At 37.6% G+C, this 23551-nt stretch overlaps 2 protein-coding genes across 4 annotated transcripts; one reads left to right on the top strand and one right to left on the bottom strand.

Moving 5' to 3' along the window:
- Positions 1-266: 266 nt before the first annotated feature.
- adipor1b (adiponectin receptor 1b) lies at positions 267-5018 on the bottom strand. The gene is made up of 8 exons (XM_056236628.1): positions 4884-5018; positions 3907-4108; positions 3053-3175; positions 2770-2941; positions 1683-1869; positions 1401-1588; positions 1124-1317; positions 267-1018 (listed from the first exon to the last, which is right to left on the bottom strand). Exons 2-8 carry the CDS (start codon positions 4045-4047, stop codon positions 890-892), a joined length of 1134 nt encoding a protein of 377 aa, XP_056092603.1. The 5' UTR covers positions 4048-4108; positions 4884-5018; the 3' UTR covers positions 267-889.
- A 2295-nt stretch (positions 5019-7313) lies between these two features.
- Positions 7314-23001, top strand: ptpn1 (protein tyrosine phosphatase non-receptor type 1). Of its 3 annotated transcripts, none has more exons than XM_056236617.1 (10): positions 7314-7398; positions 7516-7609; positions 8060-8150; positions 8556-8656; positions 16277-16375; positions 16566-16703; positions 16995-17204; positions 20008-20169; positions 22194-22366; positions 22472-23001. In XM_056236617.1, exons 2-10 carry the CDS (start codon positions 7553-7555, stop codon positions 22746-22748), a joined length of 1308 nt encoding a protein of 435 aa, XP_056092592.1. In that variant the 5' UTR covers positions 7314-7398; positions 7516-7552; the 3' UTR covers positions 22749-23001. The 3 variants fall into 3 exon arrangements, with proteins under 3 accessions (XP_056092592.1, XP_056092594.1, XP_056092593.1); XM_056236619.1 differs by having other exon boundaries at positions 7348-7434; XM_056236618.1 differs by having other exon boundaries at positions 7384-7609.
- Positions 23002-23551: the final 550 nt, after the last annotated feature.

Below are 23551 nucleotides of genomic sequence, written 5' to 3'. Positions count from 1 at the left end.
GAAAATAGGAAATAGATTACAATAGAAAATCTAATTTATCCTTTTAGTGATGCTATTGTTAACTATTAAAAATGTTTTTTTTTGTAATTGAAATCAAGCTGAAATTAAATAAAATATAACTATTAGAACAAAAACTTATTAGAAATGTTGCCTTCAACCATAAACCTACTTAAAAAAGTCATGTGTGTATAACACAAAATCCTCTTTCAAATGTCAAAAGGACAGCATACTTTAAAAAAAAGATTATTAATGATCAAAGCAAGTAATTCTTGGTGTTTCATCTTTATTCTGCTCTTTTTAAATATCTTGATTTCTATGATTTCCAAAACCAAACAAGTATTTTGGACTGAAACCCCGATTCACTCAAACAAAAGATAAAATTGCATGTGCCCCAATGTGAATCCCACTCCTGAAGCTCTGGGTCATTTCAGGTCAAAAGTTAATAAATGATCATGCAAACATGTTTGAGGAAACCGAGAACTAAGCATGTTCACGTGTGTCTTCCCTAAAATTCTTACAATGTACAGAACCACGAATCAGTAAATCAAACCTTAGATGAAAAACCACTCAGTAGATCAGAAAACTGTCAGAAAAGAAGTGTTGGAGGAGGTAGTGTCTCTGAAGACCTCTGCAATGCTTTATGACTCATTCCAGTGATTTACAATAAATGATGTGCTGTACTGAAATAGTAAAGAACAATATAAACACAAGACTACCTCATTTATCAATAATTATAAGTATCTTAACAAATAAAAATCTTATTTAAATATACTGTATGTTAAAATTCCTCAGAGATAATACAAATCTTTAAATCATTATTATGTCGGGTCCAGGTTCATTGTGACGTGAGCAGGCACCGGCCAAAGTTCAAGCGATTTGTTTTGTTTTTTTACAGCAGAGTGTCATCTGTACAGCCTCCTTCCAGACCATAGCGGAATTCCTGCAGGTTTGAGATTCCATAAAAATGGACAAATGCCGCTGCGACAACCAGGACATGGAATATCTGATGAGACTGAAACTGACAAAGTAAAACAGATCGAGACCATGAGTATACTTGCATGAACATTACGCTATTAGGCTACTTTACAATACTACATGCAACAAAAATTCTCTTGAGTCTTACCCAGATGTCACATCTTCCAGGAAAGTAGCGTTCTGGTATCCGTGCTGCATACAGTCCTGCTCCACTGACATACATGGCACCCATCAGATAGAACCAGCCCATCTGACCAACTGTCGTTGCCTTCACAAAACCCTCTGTGATGGTAAAGTGCATTGTGGGAATGAGCCCACTCAGACCGAGGCCCAGGAAAACACCTGAAGATGGGGAAATGTTTTATCAAACATCTCAAATCAATCATGAAGGTGGACTATTTTTGAGGAACAGGTGAGTGTGTTACCTGCACGTGTGCACCGGTGGCGAGGGGTGGCGAATCGGTCAACCTGGGCAACTATGATGGCAGCGACGCCCAGCACACATACAACAGATAGATAGATTAGCCGTGGCTGAGGAGAGCAGTAAAACGAGTAGTACAGCCATGGAACGAATGAGCCCATAATCAACAAAGCGATACCGGAGTAATCCAACCTAGGGGCATCAAAAATGACACTGCAGTTACTGAAGGTGATGCATACACATAATATGCCTACACACATAGAACATAAGAACCGGTGTCACTTACTTGGAGAAAGTTCTGGAGACCTTTTCCGAGTGGCAGTAGACGGTGTGAAAAAGCCATGAGAAGCACAAACAAAGCACTGCACCCAGGAAGAACATCCCCAAAACCACCTTCTCCTGCACGGGCGCCATGAATGACACATTCGGCCGCAGCATTGTTAGAGTGCCCAAGCACAGGAACAGAATTAGGCCTGTAGGGAGACATTGCGATAGCTTCATTAGACTCCAAAATGACTCACCAGCAACATAATTACAGGTTTGACTGACATTAAATGTCAATGTGGTGTGTTTTTTTTATTTGTCATCCTCAGGGCAATGATTCACACATATCAGATTATCACATTACAAATATCATAAAATGTATCTTCTAAGTTCCAGAGGTTGTGGAAAGTCCTTCTTAAAAGGCCACTGGGGTTATAAGACATACGCAACTGTTCAAAAGTTTGTGGTCAGTAAGATTTTTTTTAAAGAAATTAATACTTTTTTTTTCCCAGCAAGGACACATTAAATTGATCAGTAATGACAGTAAAGACTTTTATAATGTTACAAAAATGTTCTATTTCAAATAAAAAAAATCTGTCTATTCATCAAAATGCCCTGAAATTAATTAAATGTCAAATTAATACAAATGTTGCATGAGCAGCATATCAGCATAGTAAAGTTATTTCTGAAGGATCATGTAACACTAAGGACTGGAGTAATGATGCTAAAAATTCAATTTTGCCATTAAAGGAATCAAATACATTTTAAAATATATTAAACATATTATAATATTGTTGTTTTTACTGTAATTTGATAGAATAAATTCAGCCTTGGTGAGAGCATTAAGAGACTTATTTCAAAAACATTTAAAAAATTGTATTGACCCCAAACTTTTGAACATTAGAATGTAAATAATTCCTCAGCAGGATAATTTGATAACAGGAAACGTTTCTCAAAGACTATTTGGTGGTGGTCGCTTGACATGTAGCAGCCACAGTGATGTGTATGTCTGTGAGTTTGATTAAAATCTCTTTTCAAGAGATGATTGTTGTTATGTTTTCCGTTTTTTGTATTATTACGTCACAATGTCAAATATCATAAGCACAGACCCAGCAGGTGTGTCCAGATGTTTCCAGTTTCTGTGTGAATCCTAAAGATGCTCCCAAAACAGGCACGGAAGGACGGCATGGGTGGGCGGTGTCCATGCAGCAGGTAATCATTGTCCTTCAGCCAATCGGGGAGGAGATGGTATGGAATAACTCGCCAACGTCCTTCCCATATCTAGTAATGGTAAGAGTTTACTTTATTAAAACATCTCATACTAGAAATAGGCCACATTTACATTACAATCACAAAAGTAACACTTTTGGGACATTTAAAGATGAACATCACCTTGTGTACAAACTCCTCCATTTTCTCCATGGCATGGTGTGCCTGCATGGGCAGTGTAACCACCCGCAAACCTTCTTCTTCCTCTTCTTCCTCTTCATCCTCATCAGGAAACGCAGATGCACCCTAAAAAAACAATCATGCTTTTAGTTAAATGTAGGTGTTCTTGCCTCGTTCTGTCTATTAAATGTACACTACTGTTCAAAAGTTTGAGGTCAGTAAGATTTGTTTTTGAAAGTCTCAGTGAGATATTATAAAATACAATTACAAATTGTAATAAAATAACATTTAATTTATTCCTGTGAAGGCAAAGCTGAATTTTGAGATTCTTTGATAAATAGAAAGCGGAAAACCACAGCATTTATTTGAAATATAAATCTTAACTTAAAAATGAATGAATGAATGAATGAATGAATGAATGAATGAATGAATGAATGAATGAATGAATGAATGAATGAGGCATTTATATAGCGCTTTCATATGTACTACTGTACACCCAAAGCGCTTTACAATCATATCAGGGGGTCTCTCCTCAACCACCACCAGTGTGCAGCCTCCACTTGGAAAATGTCACTTTTGATCGATTTAATGTATCTTTGCTATTTTACAGTACAATACAGTACAGTACTTACAGTGTACTTGCCAAGGAAAGCATTGGTTAATATGAGGAAATTACATGGGTTAAGGTTAGGTTCAGCCTCAGGGTTAGTACTTACCGGTAGTTATTACCCAGTTATTGTAAAAACTATAATAAGTACATAATATGGGGAACAGGACTGTAAAATAAAGTGCAACCAAAATATCTTACTGACCCTAAACATTTGACTGGTAGGTTTTTTTTCTTCCCTGCTACTCACTCTGGATTTCTCTGCTTTAGCTGGAGTTGTCAACAGCGGCCCAATCTCAGCGGGCTCCACATTCTCCATTTTCTCATCATCAGAGGTGCGCCGCTCGGCATCACTGTTGGAGCCGCAGTCACCATGGTGACACGTTGTCATGGGGAGACAAACCTAAAACTCCCCAGAGTTTCTACCTTGTCCAACAGTTTACAATCCAAGTCTGATGACGACATATAAAATGCAGAGATTAGAGAGTTTTGACATAAATTAATGTCAAAATGCAAAGATTAAGTGCATAGATGTTGTCAAAACAGACTTATCATAGGTTTCAAAATATTAAATTCTTGGCATATCAATAATTAATTAATCCAGTTGAGGTACATGACATAAATGAACGACATAATGTGCAAAAGCCAATAATGATCAATTCCAGGTTGGGGGGCTTGAGTTAAATTCTGAAACTGATTTGACTCAGTATAATCAATTTTAAGACTTGAAATCGGTTTTAACTTGAACTGTATTAATTAGTGTCGTACTAATGGTCAACTGTTTTTCTGCTCTGATCTGGTCAGGCTGTAACTACAGGCTGCTCCAGGTTTTCATAACCGTCAAAGGTTTACATCCTGTTAAGTTAGCATGCTCGGAGGCTAACCAAACGAAAAATCAAACATTAAAAGAAAAAAACAGAAGAAAACCCACAAATTTTCGAATCCTCGCGTCTAAAAACGTTCTGCGCAACGTATTTGTTTCTGTATTATGTGTGGCAGTGTTATGTATGTTACGCATTATTATACTGCGTGTAACATCGTAGTTATGACCTGAATCAGGTTAGTCGAACCAGACAACATTAACGTTAGCCTGCATGCTAAAGCACTTCCCTATTATCTGATTTGATAATTATTTACACAACACAAGGCTGCTTTCATCACAGTTAGCAGATTATTATTATTATAGACCAGGCGATAATATAACAGATCAGTGTGTTCATACGTTACCTGGCTGGACGGGCTGTCAGTCAGTTCATGGGAGTTTTACAGCAGCAGCTTGCCGTCCGGTCGCTATGAGCCTCTATAAACCTGTAGAACCAGTCGGTTCAGTTCAGTAGCAAATTATAACACAAATAACCAATAAACATAGACTACAGTCTGATACACAGTGACAGTACGCTATCAACACGCCGAGACAGTGCAGTGGATGCACTCTCTATCTGTCAAAGGGAGAAGAACACGTAATACCGTAACCGGTTTGAGCCAAGCGGTTTAACATTTAATCCTTAAACCGTACTAGTAGGCCTATCTATTTTTATGCTATTAATACTTATTTTTTAGTAGTATCTATTCCATTTGGTAAAAGTACTTATTCATTACCTACGCTTATTCTTTAGTTTCTAGTACATTTTTAAGAGATTTACTAACTTATTTATTAGATACTGACGTTATTTATTTATTTAGGCTACTGGTACTCATTCGATGCTAGTAGTCTACCTATTAAACAGACACTATTACTTATTTATTTCATTCTTATTCATTAGATACTACTTATTTCATAGTAACTATTCTATTGTTAGGCCTAATACATTTTTATTATTTTAGTCTATAGGGATCTGTCATTCATATATCAACTATTCAGTTTGACTATGTATTCCAATTAGGCCTACATTTTTTTATATATTAGTAGTTATTCATTACTTGCACTCATTTTTTAGATAATACATTAGATAACATTTATTATACTTGGTACATAGATATTTATTTATTATATACTACTAGTATTTTTTCATTTGATACTTCTTATTTATTAGATAGTATTCATTATACTATTAGATACTTGACAGGAGATTGTGCCTTTTGGAGAGTATTTAATTTCTCAAAATAAAAATAACTAATATTAATCTGCGATTAGTGGGAAAAGATGTTGAGAGATGAACAACCTATTTTACAAGCAAATTTAGACCAAAATGTTTTTATTTTTATATTATGTTTTTATATTATATTATATTTTTAATTATTTATTTTTACATTAACTGGTTTGGGAAAAACAATCACGCATGGCACAAAGCTGGTTGTGGCACTTGCTAAGTGAACACACACACACACACATTGGGTTTCCATATGGGGACATCATATTTTTATACATACCCCTACCCCTAAACCCATCACAGAAAACTTTCTGCATTTTTACTTTTTCAAAAAACATCATTTTGTGTGATGTATGAAGTTTTTTCCTCATGGGAACAAAACAAAAAAGTCTCAAGGATTTTGGATATTACCATCTTTACCCCATTAACGTAGGGTTTACCGGTTAGCTTCCACTTCGGAGAAACGAGATGAGAATAGGGTCAATGAGAATAGGATCAATAGGAGGTTTAATGTCACATGAGTTTCTTGCATCTAGCCAAAAACTGTGATAGGCAATTTGGTAGTCCTACTCGTATGTTATGTCTATGGTCCTATTAAGCCTATAGTGATGAAGGTTAATATATGCGAAATAAAATGATATATTTAAATAACTATTTTAAGTATTTTAAATACAAATTACAGTCCCTCAAAATATTTATTTACAAATTACATTTCATTTATTTTTGTTAAGGAAAATACAAATTACAAAATACTTAAAAGTAATTAAATACGTATTTCAAATACATGTAGGCTGATTAAAAAACTGCCCATCTCTGCTTAGGTCATAGGAAAATAATGGGAAATACAACAAATATGAAAATGCAGAACAATTTGTTGAATATTCTACTAATCCGCCACGATGAAGTCTTTGACAATGTCTAAATATATAACCAAACTGAAAATCTAATAAAGGTAGGCTAAGTAATTATATATATATATATATATATATATATATATATATATATATATATATATATATATATATATATATATATATATGGCATCTAGTGGTTACACATGTATTACATGATTGTATTTATTTCTCCCACCAAATAGCACTAGATCCCACCAGATGCATTAGATTTTAAATCACTTTGCTCTATATTAACCTAAACACCGTATTAAATAATAAAAATAATATGACATATTTTTTCTATATTAAGCCTTAATTCACACAAAAAAAAACCTCATATAATGAAATTTACATATAGGCTACAACATATCACATTTACTTTATTGAATGCTTCTTGCAAAGAAATAACTATATACGTTTAATTGATTCCACTTTTAATACTGTAAAGAGAAAGTTTGGGTTGTAATATATGATCCATTTTACTTCATGCACTTTTCTAAATATCATTACGCACATGCGTATTATTGCGTAAACTCCCCGATCTACAAAAACTACAGAGCCCAGACGAATAAAGCAGTAACTCTCCGTAGTATGATTGGCCGAAGTGGTTGCCATGCCCCACTACTTTGCGCTGATTGGCCTTTACCCTAGTTTCGCGGACACTCACAGTCTTTCATTGGTTATTGTGAGGAAAGAGGGGCGTTTTCACGACGCAGAGCGGAGAGCCGTGCTGCGGGAGGAGCGAGCAGCGTGTTTCCGGTAAGGGCGACACAACAGTACCATCAGAACCGTTCTGTAAGAAAATTAAAACAGACTTTAAAAGTAATTTCATTTTATGTGATTCGATATCAACTTTATGATTAATTGTATTGTCAGGGAGCCATCTATCGAGCGTCGCGGAACACACGCGGCAATGGAAGCCGAGTTTCGGGAAATCGATGAGCTCGGGAACTGGAACGCCGTTTACCAGGTAAAGAACTGATTCTGGCGCTTCATACTTGACTATGATGCTATAAATATCCATAACAACCCAAAACAAGTTTGTTTTGTTTATTTGATTTGATGTTTATTTTTGACAGGTCAGATTCCGCTCCTTAACTCAGAAAAAACGATTTGACAAGTTAAAGAGATGACCTGAATTTGTCATTTTTAAACGGAGACAAAAATAGATATGGTGGGAATGAGGTCGTTTTTTATGAGAGGAAGTCTGTTATTAGTTGGATTGCTACCTTTATCTACTTCTCTGACTCACTTGCATATTTTTTAATAACAGTGATGAATGAATGGCATCCTAAACTGGATGCTGGTGGTCCCTCATAACTGTGTGCCATATAGTTTCTCCCAGCAAATCATTTGCCACATATTTGTTTCACTAACAGATTGAAGTATTTTCATCTCATAGACTTCTGTTTTACTGTAGGAGATTAGGCAGCAGTCCAGTGACCTACCATGCAAGATCGCCAAACTTCCAGAAAACAGAAGTCGTAATCGCTACAGAGACGTCAGCCCATGTAAGTGTGCCTCTTCCCCTGTTCGACACAGTGAGTGACACCTAACGGAAGGGGCCTGTTATCAGCGAGCTGTTAAAGTCATTTCACACTGAAGATGTCATGTCTTTTTTTCTCTCCCTTTTTTAACTCTTCCGTCACAAAGAGCGACACTGTTGTGGTTTCCTCTTTCTCTGAGTCTTTTTCTTTTTCCACAACAACCTGAAAAGGTCCTCAGCTCGCAAAACACCACATTAAATAAATGCCTGTGTGTTTTATCTGTTTCAATTGAGTGTTTTCATCAAGAAGATGTTTTTTTCTCTTGTGGGGAACTGAGAACAGGACCTGAAAAAGAATCGTTCCACCGCTGAATTTGCAAAGCATCATGGGTGATGTGCCCCACAGCTTAATCTCGCTCTCTTTTCACAGTTGACCACAGCCGTATTCATCTACAGATCGGCAATAATGACTACATCAATGCCAGTCTGATCTCAGTGGATGAAGCTCAGAGAAACTACATACTAACTCAGGTGACATACTGACACTTACACCCCAGATTTGTATCTGCTGAGGAATCTGATGCTGTATTTGCACCTGCATGACATCTGACAAAAACACTGAAGAGTTCATTAACAGTAATAGGGACATATATCCTGTGGAAAATATCGTCAAGTTCACACAATTGAAAATGTTATGGTTTATTATTTGTTACTTTTTAAGATCTTAAAATGTGGATTATTAATGCCTGTTCACACCAACAAAAGTGCAGAAATGTTGTTTTTGCATGGGATTTATTTGTGTTACAATGCGTAAAAAATGCCTGGTGAACTGAATGAAAATGTTAAATCACTCTTATTTTAGGTGGGACTTTTAGAAAAGTGCAAATCTTGGTCAGTTTTCTTCACAAGGATATAGAAAAGAGATTAGATGTTAATACATACATTCTAATAATCGATTGTTGTTTAAATTAACAATCAATTAAATAATTAATCATTAACCTTTACCTCTTAAATCCGAAGCAAGGGGCATTACTAAGTTGTCACTTTACTTAACCAACATAAAATAGGTGTCATTTTAAAGCTTAGAAGCCTGGCTTTACAGTGAGTATAGGGAATATGACGATCACTTAACAAGTGCTTTTAAATTTGCTGACATATTAGAAATGCTCCATTTCCATTGCGTGAAAAAAACCCCTGCTTTACATGAAAATGTGATCTGTAATATCATTGTATATAACAGATAGACTTGTCATATATCAGTGTAGTAAGATTACACATAATGCTTTTGGACCAAGTTATTGTTTTTAACTTTGCGGAGCCTTAGTAAATCACAGTAGATCACATATAGAGCAGGTGGTCTCGAATGAGCCCAAAAACAACATAGAACAATGTGTAGATTACGGAGTGACATGACATGCTGCTTGGCTAAAGCGATAGGACTTCCAGAATCCGATTGTGTCGCAATCATGATGCAATGTTTTCCAAAGTCATTTGAGAGTTCAACCAATGGAAAATGGATCTTGAGTGTGGTGGGTGGGTATAGTGGATAGGGATGATGTGTAGAGACCAATCGAACACTGTTTTATAGCTGGAGTGCGCTTGGATTGGTTTGAGGTCTTAATTTATCATGCGCCATAGAATAGGATTGCGTAGCTAAAACAGCACTGGAAGATCATTACTCATCCACCAGGTTGTTATTACTGTTTATTAGGGGTGACCCCGAATAGTCGAAGATTCGATGCTTCGATAGGAGGAGCCTGATTCGACTACCAATCTCACGGTCGAATCTTCGCAGATGTGTTATTAAATGAGGATTATGTCATTTTTGCTATATGAGTGTGCTCAATGTCTGATTTCACATAGAACTACTGGTTTTCTGTCAATACGTTAATACAGCCTATTATGATAATGCTGTCAATAAAAATGTGCAAAGAAAGAAGCTTTTAATAAATATTTTTTAACTGCGTGCAGCGTGAATAAATCCAAACACCCCGTGACAGATTTAAGTTTCACTTTCGATCCGTGACCGACAGAGGAGCGTCTTGTCGGCAGGGATTTAAATCTTTAAAAATGTCTGGGATAAGAAAATCTAAAGATGCACACCATCAGAAAGGATAATCTCCAAGGCTGGATTTAGCATCAGGAAAACCATGATCGCACTTCTGCCGGCCAACGTTAACAGGTTGGTTTTCCTCAGGACGTTCTAAAACGCTTAACGTGAAAAAAAGCTTTTAAAACGCTTAAATGACACTTTTACGTGCTTAATGTATGTACACAGTAGGCTACACACCTTAAGAAACCATTCCATGTGCAGATAAGCAGATGAACCCAGAATATGAACGCAACGCGTTTTTCCTTTAGAAAGTCACAGCTTTTTCTTTAACGGTTTTCTATGGGAGGAAAAATGCTTAACGTAGCCTATAATAAAACGCGCTGCGTTCATATTCTGGGCTCATCTGCTTTTCTGTAGGCTATATAGTATGCTTTATTAATAAGGTGTGTACAGAATTTGATCTTTTAATATAACAGTTTTAGGACAAAGCCGTTAAGCGTTTTTCACGTTAAGCGGTTTACAATGTAGGCTATTTTATACGCGCACACAATTTGAAAAGACTCAAACGGACACAGGCCGAGTGAAAGACTGGATTTTGTTTTTTCGATCAGGTATGGGTACAAGTGATTTCAAAACATTTCAGCCGGTTCTACTTCTAATTTGATTTTTGGATACTGTGAAGTGTGAACACGTTTAGCTAAAAAGACTGCCGCTCCAGTTTAGCGTTTATTGTTGTTTCTGCAGTTAAAAAGACAAAGTTGACAATCCTGGCCATACTTTCGTTATTTTAATAATTTCTTTATTTTTATTTTATTAATTGATCACTCAGGGTGATCTAATATAACTATTTGTGACTTGTGTTTTGAATATTGTTCCCCTGCACTTTAGGCATTTTGCACACATTTGTTCTGCCTCTTGTGACTTGATTCTGACTTATTTCGTTTTGTATTTTTATTTATCATAAATGTATATTGTGTTCTTAATTGTTGATTATTTTTCACTGCATCGATGTTGCGCTGTAGGCCTACATAGAGCATGCCCCTACAGGCAATTCAGCCGATTTAATTTGATTTGCATGTGAAATATGTTAAAGTGTTAAAATTAAAATGTTAAAGCCCCGCCCCCTCCCCAACACCACACACATGATTCGACTATTAGTCGACTATAGGCAGGACTTCACGAATCTGATTCGACTATGAAAATCCTTAGTCGGGGACACCCCTACTGTTTATACTATGTACTTTTTTTTTATACTTTATTTTTTATAGTTTCATCACATATATACAAAAATTATAATTAGTAAAACAAACAAACAAACCAATGAGAAAAAAGAAAAAAAAAGGAACAATCTGGATCACCTAAACATTACAATTTAGTGAATGAGATACATCAACTTCAGACCTCTTCTTGTCGTTGGGATGTAAATACAGTCCATTTTCCCCAATTATTTGTGCGTTGATCCTCTTGAACTCTTATCTTATGAGTCAACCATTCCATTACACTTATTTCAGACACTAGTTTCAGCCATTCATCTCGTGTTGGGGGGTCCGGCTTGTACCATCTTTTCGTAATGGCCTTTTTACATGCTGCTAACAAAATTTTAAACAGGTATCGGTCTTCTCTTGACACAATGTTTCTTTTCATATTACCAAAATACAGCACTGAACATGACTTGGGTATATCATAACCCAAGATTTCAACAATAACCAAGTGGACATCCTCCCAAAACTGTGTAATAACAGGACAGAGCCAAAAGACATGTGAATGGTTTACATTTACCGCTCCACACTGTCTCCAACATGGTTGTGGTACTGACAAAAATTTGCTCTTATACTATGTACTTTTATTGTGGCGTTTACACAAGTAAATGGTTCTTAAGTTCAGTAAAATAACTTGTTTGGAGGTTTTTTTTGGACCCATGGTTAATTATGTTTCTAAATAAACGGCTAGCCTGCTGCCTACCAAATCCATTGCACGGCTTGAAGACATTAAAGGGGTGGTTCAGGATTTTGGACATCGGGCCTCATTTCCAAGTTAGCCTTAGTGTTATTTATCAGTGGAGACAGTTTTAAAAAATTTTCATCCAGTCGTTCCAGTTGCATAGTTCGCCGGTGCTAGGCTAGCGCGAGTCAACGGTAACTGCTAGCCTGCCATTAAAAACAGTTTTACCCACTCCACAGTACACCAAAAGCAAATAAATTATAACGCCAGACTATCGATGTAAATGTCTGTTAAGAGAATAATGTTAAAAATCAAACTACTCTTGCATCTCAATGATCGCAATACATTTACAGGAACTAGTTTCTCCGCAGCGGTGGAATTTTACTTTGCTCCGGTTAGTAGTACCGCGCCGAAAAGTAAACACAGAACCGAAGCGCACTACAGTCGGAACTACCTGCACTACGTCTCTCTACCTCTCTCTCACTACCTCTCTCGGTTGCCTAGGTAACTACATATCACTCCGCCGCTGCTGTAGACTGTGCTAATAAATACAGTGAACAAAGTATAACTATTGCAATGCAATGAAAGGGTAGTTTGATTTCTAACATTATTCTCTCAACAGACATTTACATCGATAGTCTGGCGTTATAATTTATTTGCTTTTGGTGTACTGTGGAGTGGGTAAAACTGTTTTTAATGGCAGCATAGCAGTTACCGTTGACTCGCGCTAGCCTAGCACCGGCGAACTATGCAACTGGAACGACTGGATGAAAATTTTTGAAAACTGTCTCCACTGATAAATAACACTAAGGCTAACTTGGAAATGAGGCCCGATGTCCAAAATTCTGAACCACCCCTTTAATGCACTTAGAATATGTAACTACGGCGTGCGACATTTTTATTATTTGTCGAATAAGATGCTGCACAACAGAACTGTATACATTTAAAACATGGATGGAAAAAAACTTGGTTGTGTGATATTCCTTAAAAATAATAATATTATTCCTTTTTGAGAAGTACATTTTAGTATACAGCAGTGACATTTCTGTCATAATTTCTTGAAGTTAAACCAAACTTTTGTTTTGACTGCTTGTCGTGAAGATCTTTCGGTTTTAGTTTCAGTGTGTATTTGACGATAGTTTTTCTCAAATGAAAGGGTGAATAAAGCTTGTGAAGTGACTCTCAAAGCAGCTCTGGAGTTCATGTGTTCATGTCCTGATATATTGAGATGGCAGACGCTGAAAACACTGAGCGTCACATGTGTGTGAGTTTGTGTATTAGACGAAACCACGCTGTTCATTCACACAGAAATCACTTATTAGCGGCATGCACTGACTGGTTGTTGTCGTGTTTATTTCTGCTGTATGATAGGCTGTTAGATTAATCCATATAGAGTAAAAATGTTCATGAGTTTATCATCGTTATCCATGTAAATTTTAATGGCGATCTCGATATGATAACGTTTATCGCCCAGCCCTATTTATAGTAGCATCCCTAAGAACATCTTTCCTTTAAAAACACATTGATGCAAATGTTTCTGTTGGTCTTAACAGACACATTAACAGCATTCATTCATTCAAATTATAAAACGATTAGTTCCAGTCCTTGATTCTGATCGCTTCACCCAACGGTTCTATGTGTCACATTCACTACATAACACCCCTAACAACCACTCTTAGCAACGTAAACATATGTGGTGTTCACGGCCGTGACTTATTCACGATACAGCACTAGCCTCTCGTACCTTATTGCTTACATAAAATGTTTTGTCACGGATATTCAGGAAACGAACCCAATCGCAGACGTTTGCAGAAACACAAGGTTTATTGATAACAAAACAGGAAAACAAAACCCCACGAGGGGGGAAAAACAGCACGGGCAAAGCAAAAGACAAACAACACTTGACTAAGACACAGACTTCACAGGAACAAAATAACTATTACAAGAAAACTTCTTTGTTTAGACAGAACTCAAGACAAGGTACTCACAAGTATTACCATGTGTGGATACACACACAATCAGGAGTTTTTCCTACAGCGTTTTAAATAAAATCCCGTCCACACATGCTCGGTCTCCGTCTACATGAAAACGCAAAAACACGTATCAAGTGCGGTCAAGAGCATGCCACGCCAGCAGGCGGCGATATAAACCTTAACCGTAAAGCCACGTTGGCCAATCAGAAGCGCAAATCTGACGTCAAACACAGCTGATAACGGCGCACACTCTGACGTCGCAAGGCAAAAACCCCGGTTTCACTGTCTACACGACAACACTGTAACCGGCGTTTCTGAAAATCCTCACCCTGGCAGGGGTTTTCAAAAATGTTCGGTTTCAGTGCGTTTTCGTGTGGACGAACGGCCGAACCGCGTAAAAAAAGTCACGGTTATAAAAATACCCGTGTCCGTGTGGACAGGGCCTCAATCACAATGAACCAGCACAGGACAGCAAACACAAGGGGATAATATAGGGAGAACAGATAACGACAGCAGGTGACACTGATCAGGCAATGAAGACAAGATGAGGATAACAAGGGGGCGGGGAAAGAGAACGAGACAACACGAGCACACAACCCAAAATCAAGGCCAAGTGCCTGCACACAAAACATGGGTCTGTCATGATCCTGCCTCAAGACTAGAGAAAGGAAATGACAAGAGGGCAGAATCATGACATGTTTATTGCATTGATAGACTTTTGCAATAGTAAACGCTATTCGTTCACGTGGGGGCCATCACTAAAATTCACAGCGCCCATGACACAATTTTTGCAAAAACAAAAGTTTTAATTGGTTGGCCACTATTAAAATTGGTAACAAAAACAAAATTAAATTCTCTTTATTATTTGTCGCACCAGGTGTTTCAGCCAATCAAATAAAATCGAACTAAATGGGTTATAAAATAATAGTGCTAAATGATACAGTACAATATGAGTAAAAGTAACACTTCTGGTATTTGACTTTCAGATGGGACTTTAGTGATACATAAGACAAAAAGGTTAGGAAACACTGACTTATCCTGGATTGCTACACTAAAACAATGATAGGTAAGCAAGTAATGGGGAACTCCCTGTAACCCCCCATTTATCCTGGTTTTGACATTTGCGTCGATGTTAGTATTACGTGTCCCTTAGTCCGCCAACACCCCAGCCAACGTCACACACTGATAAACTGCAGAGACATTCCATTTTGACACTCATGGCATCTACCAGAGAGATTTTCCCGCTCCTGTATCTGGAGAGAACACTGGGAAATGTTGTGAAATCTTGAGTTGAGTCAGCGTGACGGGTTTCTTTATTATACAGATAAATTAGCAGCAGACTTGTCTCAACCTGCAAGCCTTGTTCAGTCAGAGCATTGCCTGCTACAACCACAAACACACAAAACAAGCACACATTCTCACCCGAAATGTCATGTAAAATTGACTGCTCAAATGTGTGGTTTACTGAAACTTAAGGTTTTCACTATAAGCAAAATGAATAGTCTCAAATACATTTATTATAATTTAAAAATTTAGTAACTACTGTACAGACATGTTCACCAAACATGTCAAGCCTGAAGTTTTTTTTTCTCACATAACATTAAAAACTTAAGGGTCAGTAAGTTTTTTAAAGAAATTAATATTTTTAATTTAGCAATGATGCATTACATTGATCAAAAGGGACAGTAAAGACATATATAGTGTTGTTTTTTAAATAAATGCTATTCTTTTGAACTTTTTATTCAAAGAATAACTTTGAATAAAGAGAAAACTGTATCACGGTTTCCACAAAAATATTAATCCACACAAATGTTTTTAACATTGATGATGATAAGAAATGATTCTTGAGCACCAAATCAGCATATTATAATGATTTGTAAAGGATCATGTGACACTGAAGATAATGCTGAAAATTTTGCTTTGCCATCAGGAATACATTACATTATAACATATATATATATATATATATATATATATATATATATATATAAATGAAAAAAAAAACAGACATTACATTACTTTAAATTGTTGTAACAGCATTTCAAAATATTACTGAATGGTAATGCTGCTTCTTAGTCTTATAAACTCTGTTGCAGGACACATTCATGGTATTTATGTTTTTAAAATGTATTATTAATACAGTACACTGGTTGTGCTTGTTTTAAAAGTTGTGTTTGTGTTAAGGGTCCGTTACCAAACACCTGTGGTCACTTCTGGGAGATGGTGTGGGAACAGCGCTGCCGAGGGGTCGTGATGCTGAATCGCGTTATAGAGAAAGGCTCGGTGAGAGAAACACACCGAACCTGTATCTTTCTACCATACCTGTAACATTGATACACACTCGCTTTGGATACCTGCCTGAAACACTTCTAGCATGCATATGGAGTGTGTATGTGAAGCTTGTGTTGTAAGGTTATAATGAGTGTATAAAGGTTATAGTGTGTGTGTGTGTGTGTGTGTGTGTGTTGTGCAGGTAAAGTGTGCTCAGTACTGGCCTCAGCGAGAAGAGAGGGAGGCTGATTTTGAGGACACAAACTTCAGACTTACTCTGATCTCAGAGGATGTGAAATCGTACTACACAGTACGAGAGTTGGAGCTGGAAAATCTGTTGGTGAGACACTTCATCTCATCTCATCCAGTCATGCTTTTGCTCATCTGTCAATCTCTTTCACTTATCATTCTGCTATTTTTAACTGAGATTTTATGCAGTGCTTATTCAGTCATTTTTCTTCCATTTGGCCAAATTTTTGTTTTCCGACAAAAAATGTTTAATGCAATGTTCTTTATAGCTGGACGGCTTGTTGACTTGACTCGACACTCTCTGGATACTACAGATGCTAGAGGCTCAATTCAGACAAACACACACTCATCATGATTAATGTTGTGTCATGTGTGTTTAAAGACACAGGAAACACGGGAGATTCTTCATTTCCACTACACCACATGGCCAGATTTCGGCGTGCCAGAGTCGCCTGCGTCTTTTCTCAACTTCCTGTTGAAAGTGCGCGAGTCGGGCTGTCTGAGTCCAGATCACGGCCCTGTCGTGGTCCACTGCAGCGCTGGCATTGGCCGTTCTGGAACGTTCTGCCTTGTAGACACCTGCCTTCTACTGGTGAGAGAACTGTGTGATGCCATATCTGCCGGACAAAATTGCTTTTATTAATATTTCACTTTTTAAATAAAGGAGTATACTCAATAGCATATAAACTAATATATATTATTCAAAAATTCTATTGAGTCATGACAATGACATTTGTGCATTTGACAGATGGTGTTATCCAAGTGAAATTTCATGAATAATGGTGCCTTGGCACTCAATAAAACCAAAAAATAAATGGCACTAATAATACACTATCATTTAATATTTTGGGGCCAGTACAATACTTTTATTCAGCAAGGAAGCATTATATTGATCAAAATTGACATTTAAAGATTAATTATTACTAGGGGTGTTGCTATAAATATGTGATGATAACTATGGGTGATGTAAACGAAATGATCTGCGATATAGAGTTAGTTTTATCCAACACTCAGCTTACTGTTTTTTTTTTTTTTTTAAGTATAATTAATCCAAAAATGTAACATTCTGTCATCGTAATCACCCTCATGTCGTTTTTAAAGGGATAGTTCGGCCAAAAATGATATTTAACACATGCATTACTCACCGTCAAGCCGTTCGAGATGCATATGTCAATCTTGTTTCAGACGAACACATTTTCAGTTATTTTAGAAAATGTCTTAGACCCTTCAGTGGATATAATGTGAAGCAATGGGGTCCACCTCCTTCAAGTCCCAAAATGTGCATACATCCTTCACAAAAGTAATCCATCCGGCTCCAGGGGGATAAACGAAGGCCTTCTGAGGGTAATCCGTGCGGTTTTGTCGTAAAAATATACATATTTAAAACTTTATAAATGAAAATATCTGACTTCCGGCAACGATCGACGCGCGTTCACGGGTGATGGAAGTCGGCGTACGAGGTAGGACGTAGCGTAGGAACCGTCGTGACGTAGAACGAACGTGCCTGCGCAGCCAGAGTGCAGAGCAAAACAACGTCTACGTCACGACGGTTCCTACGCTACGTCCTACCTCGTACGCCGCCTTCCATCACCCGTGAACGCGCGTCGATCGTTGCCGGAAGTCAGATATTTTTATTTATAAAGTTTTAAATATGTATATTTTTACGACAAAACCGCACGGATTACCCTCAGAAGGCCTTCGTTTATCCCCCTGGAGCCGGATGGATTACTTTTTGATCCAAAAAGGTCATAAAGGCATCATAAATATAATCAATCGAGTGTTCTAATCCAAACGCAAGTTTTCTGGAAAGACACGATGGCTTTATACGACGAACAGATTTACAATTGGAGCAGCTCTCTTCAAAGAGAAATCACAAACATAATTTAAATCGCCATATCGCATTTAGTTTTAGTCGTATGATTATTTAAAGCATTTTAGATGTTTAATTCTTATGTAAGTAGTGGGAGATGCGGGACATAGCGAGCACCAGGAGAGTCTGTGTGCGCGTGGCTTGTCTGTAAGAGATCCAACGAATGCCGGCATTGAAAGCGCGAGTGAACCGTGTGAGGAAAAAAATTAACGTTTACATGTTTCAGTTACAGTATTTTTTTTCGTCACGTCATCCGTCCGATCCGCGGTTTATCCACGGAGGCCGCGGCTGTAACCGCCAACCGCGCATCTCTAGTACTCAGTGACATAGTGCCATAGTGCAAGCCTAACATAATTCTGGATTTTCAGCTTCAGAATCATAAATATTTTTATTCTGGTGTCACCATTTCCCTGTGCATCGGGGACCTGGACTAAGTTCAAGTCTATTCAAGTAAGGGATGTGCGATAGTGACAAATTATATCTCAATATTTTCTGGGATTTGATTGATAACGGTAAAAACAATATTTTCCTGAGTGTATTATTGTGTTGGTACCTTGGCAGGTTTAGGACTGCAGCAGTGACCGAAATGATCTTTTCCAATAAATTTAAACTGATTTTTTACCTTTTATGGGCATTTTTACCTTTATAAAGGCTTTTTTTGTACCTAATTAAATGTATACATCTTTTGTGTCAAATTCTTACATTTAATCAGTAAATTCAGTTAGTATAATAAGACTCAATATAGGGCTGTGACCAATCAAATGAAATCAGTATCAACAAAATTCATCTTTGCAATGCCGAGGAAACACAGAAGCTGCATCTTCTGAAGTGGCATTTAGATGCTTTTACACAGACTGCTCAGAGCTCAGAGGCCACATGAATGCATTTAACCTGCAGAGACGCAAGACAGTCCTGGGACTTTTTTTTGGAACTATTTTCATTGGTGAAATAGAACAAAAACAGGCAATATTGTGTCTTAAAATGTAAGTCACCTAATATTAACTTCTTGTTTATGGAACTATTGAATAAAATCAATCTCACATTTGTAAATACGCTGATATTTTGAGAAAAAGATATTAACTATATTGAATGATATAAATATAAAAGACATACAGAGGTATTTTTGTCCCTTATCTTGAATATTGAGGACATTATCTAACTGACCCCAAATATTTGAAAAGTAGTGTAATTATTTTCTAAATATTATATACAGTACTAATAAACTGAAATGTAACCTTCAAGTATTCAGTAAACGACCAGTAATAATAATAAAAAGTGCAGAGATGCAAATCAAGTAAACAGTGCTTGAAATTTTTTCAGATAATTAACAGCAGTATCAGTACTTTGGACTTCCCTTGTGCCTGCTGGATGACGGAATTTCTCACGCACACTTCAGATTTGTTGGGGGTTTTTTTTCTTTCTTTTTTAGCTCAGTAGACCCCCCCCCCCCCCCCCCCCCCCCCCCCCCGCCCACACACACACACACACATACATCCTCTAAAAAACTACTATTGTGTGTTCTCAGATGTCTCAGAGGGAAGATCCATCATCAGTACGCATCCAGGAGGTATTGCTGGAAATGCGACGATACCGCATGGGTCTGATCCAGACAGCTGATCAGCTGCGTTTCTCTTACCTCGCTGTCATAGAGGGTGCCAAGTACATCATGGGAGACACGTCTGTACAGGTAATGCTATGGGATGTTAAAGAAGCCAACATATTTTAAATGTTTAAACTTGGTGTTCTGAAATGTTTCATTTCTGGACTCTTTGCTGAGGGTGTTGCAGGGTGTAGAGCTGATAGATGCACTAACATTCAAAAGTGTTGGGTTGTAAAATCATTTTTAAATGTTTTTAAATGTCACTTTTATGCTTTCCAAGGATGCCTTTATTTGGTAAAATTACTATAAAAACAGTTATACTGTCAAATAGGGCTGTACTGTCCCAGTCGATTAGTCGATTAAATGGTCGATACGTTCTGATTCGACCAAAATTCTGATTGGTCGATTTTTTGCCGCGTTCATTTCATCAGTTTTGCCGCGCTCATTTCACCAGTTTTGCCATGCTAATTTCATAAGCTGGAAAGCACAAACTGCTAATGGGGGTGTTTTTAGAGTACCCCTGTTTCACAGGTAACAGTCTGTCTTTAGAACACCCCCCTTGTTTTTGGATTAGCCCAAGCCCACTGGAGAAGAGAGACAGATAAGTAGGCTATAGAAGGTTTGATGCTTTATTTATTTAATTGTGAGAGCGTTTAATAGTCAGTCCTTTTCTAACAAGTCAACAACAAAGACATTGACTGTGGCAGCATTTTGTTAAAATTGATATCGGGAAAAAGATTAAATGCAAAGTGTGCAAGCAACAGTTTGCCTTCCACAGCTCGACGACAAACATGACATATCTAAAAGCGGTAAGCTAACTTGTCTGCGTTAGGTTGCCCTGTCTGTTTTGAGTATATGAACATATCAGAATTGGCATAGCAGTTATGCACTTTATTTCGTTTCTGCTCTTGATCTGGTTTGTTTAATAAATATTCTTTTTTTATTAAAGTGGACATGCCTTTTGTGTTTCTTAAGAGTAAAAGCTTTAAGTTAATAGTCTATTTGTGTCTCAGCCGCGAAGATGAGCTCCTATGTTCAGCCTCGCTCACAGAGCAGCTGAAATGATAGTGTAATTATTATAACATATGATGAAAAGAATTGTCTAAATTATGTTGCATATTCCTCAACAGTTCTTGTGATGATATCACTAGTTGACAACATAGTAAGTACTATTTTCGGAAATCATAGGCTACTATGAAATTGCGCAGGTGCACGTGATGCAACACTGTCAGAGCCGACAGACTCGTGTGTCAGACTCACGTGTGTTTCAGTGCAAAATAATTAGGTCAAAAACGATTTAATATACTGCAAATAGCCTACTAGTTTTTTATGTTGATTTATAATTCATTTAGGCGGACAACAAGGCTACCAAGTACTGCACACAGTGCGCAGCTAATTAATTTAAGCAAGCGCGAGAACCAATGAGGTTCATTCTTGCTCATCAAGCAAGGACAGTTGAGCCTCTGTTTATGTTTGCTGATCAATGTTTATATGTGAATAAAAGCCTAAATTCAATCTGTTCATCACATAAAGTGTCTCTTCAGAAGACTAGGACTAAACAGCTCGATTCATATCGAATTATTTTACATTATATAACTTTCGAAGCATCTGAGTTTTGGGTGAATAGACTTTAAATGGAGGGTCATAAATCTCTCTGATTTTATTAAAAATATCTTAATATTTGTTATGAAGATGAACGAAACCCTTATGGTTTTTTGAATGACATGAGGGTGAGTAAATGACAGATTTTTCATGTTTGAGTGAACTAAACCTTTAATGCATCCTTGTTGAATAAGAAATCTTACTGACCCCAAACTTTGAATGTTAGTGTACCATTTTACAACTATTTTTATTTATTAATTTGATTTATTTTTACCATTTAATTTAATGTTAAAAATGAATCATCCTACCATTTGGCCATAAAATGCCAAAAAAAAATCCCTGTCATTTTTAAATCATATAACTGAAAAAGACTTGTATCATCATATGATATAGGCCTACCTTTACTGTCATAAAAATACTTTTACCATGATATGTAACATTTTGTTCATACCGCCCACTTCTGGTAGGCTGTATTGATCAGTGAAGTATTTGTATTCATGTGTGAGTAGGTGTCTTGGAAGGAGTTATCAAATGAGGAGGATCTCCCCCCGGAATTCACTCCTCCTCCCAGGCCACGGCCCCCAATAGATCCTCCTAACGGCAAAGACGACCTGGTGAACTCTGACCCCACACACTTCTTCACTGAGATCATAAAAAACAGTGCAGAAATCTGTGCAAACAGGTCAGCCTGTCAATATCTTTTATCTACTCCCAATATATTCTCTCTGGTTGTGCCCATCCACACCCAGCAGCCACATTCAAACATGTTTTGTTGCTGTTTTTCCAGTGCACCCCAGACATTCACAGACGGGCCTGACCTACGCAGACGGATGGTCGCAGCTGGTGAGGTTGGAGCGACGCCGTTGTCAAGCGAACAACTCGACGACCCAATCGTTCCAAGAGAAGCCCCTCCCAAACCTGCACGGTCTCCGCCCAAGACTCCCACCGCAGAGGCTGTTCCTGCTCCCGCCTGTGGAGCGTGGAGCCCCCTGATGGCCAGTGTGTGTATGTGCACGGTCCTGGCTGCAGGTGCTTATGTCTGTTACCGCACCTATTTCCACTGATGCCCTGTCTTTCGTTCCGTCTCTTTCTCTATCCCTCCATCTGCTGGCTATTGGTGGGAAAAGAAAAAGAGACACACACACACACACATTCTCAGCTGGACCTGTCTCTCTCAGCTGAGCCCATCTCACTCTCTCCAAGTGTCTCTGGGGAAGAGTTATAGAGGCTTTTCTCTGCCAAACTGCTGTCGTCTCCCTCTATACACTCTCTTGCACACAATCTAATAAACGTGTGTCCGTTTAAAACCTCAGGGCCTCACAGTTCAGGTGTTGCTACCTAGACGTTATATACAGGTAAAAGAGAATCCAAAAGACTGTTATTGCTGCAGTAAATAAGGGAAATTTTTGTGTGTATGTATCTCAATCATATGGAATTTTGCATTTTAAGTCTGACGACTGTCAGTGATGGTCTCGGATGGAGCTGCACAGGAGGTGAGCTCATAATACATGCTGAACACACAAATCTGCTGTACCTAATAGGGGGAGGACACGAGTAGTCTTCTTTTCATCCTTTTTTTTCCCATCCTCAGCTTTTGTGTGTATGCCAAAGGTGACACTGGCATTTCTTCTGTGTCCTCATTCATTTGTTTTCTATGTCAATACCATTTCCAAAAAGTTCAGACCATTTAAAATGCTGGAGCTGATGTCAAACCTCAGTCAGATCCAATCTTGCAGATCTGCTGGTCCTCCAGCTAATGCAATAAAAGGAACTGCGGCCATTTCACAAGAACTCGCATTTTAGTTTATTTAATAAAAATTCTAAAATCAGGCAAGCTTTCTGATGTTTCAAGACCTGATGTTCTGCA

Source organism: Rhinichthys klamathensis, unplaced genomic scaffold (genome assembly GCF_029890125.1).
Source record: "Rhinichthys klamathensis goyatoka isolate OS25496 unplaced genomic scaffold, OSU_Roscu_1.1 h1tg000457l_1, whole genome shotgun sequence".
NCBI lineage: Eukaryota > Metazoa > Chordata > Actinopteri > Cypriniformes > Leuciscidae > Rhinichthys > Rhinichthys klamathensis.
Note: the sequence above shows the minus strand (reverse complement) of the source record. Positions and strands in the feature narration are given on the sequence as shown.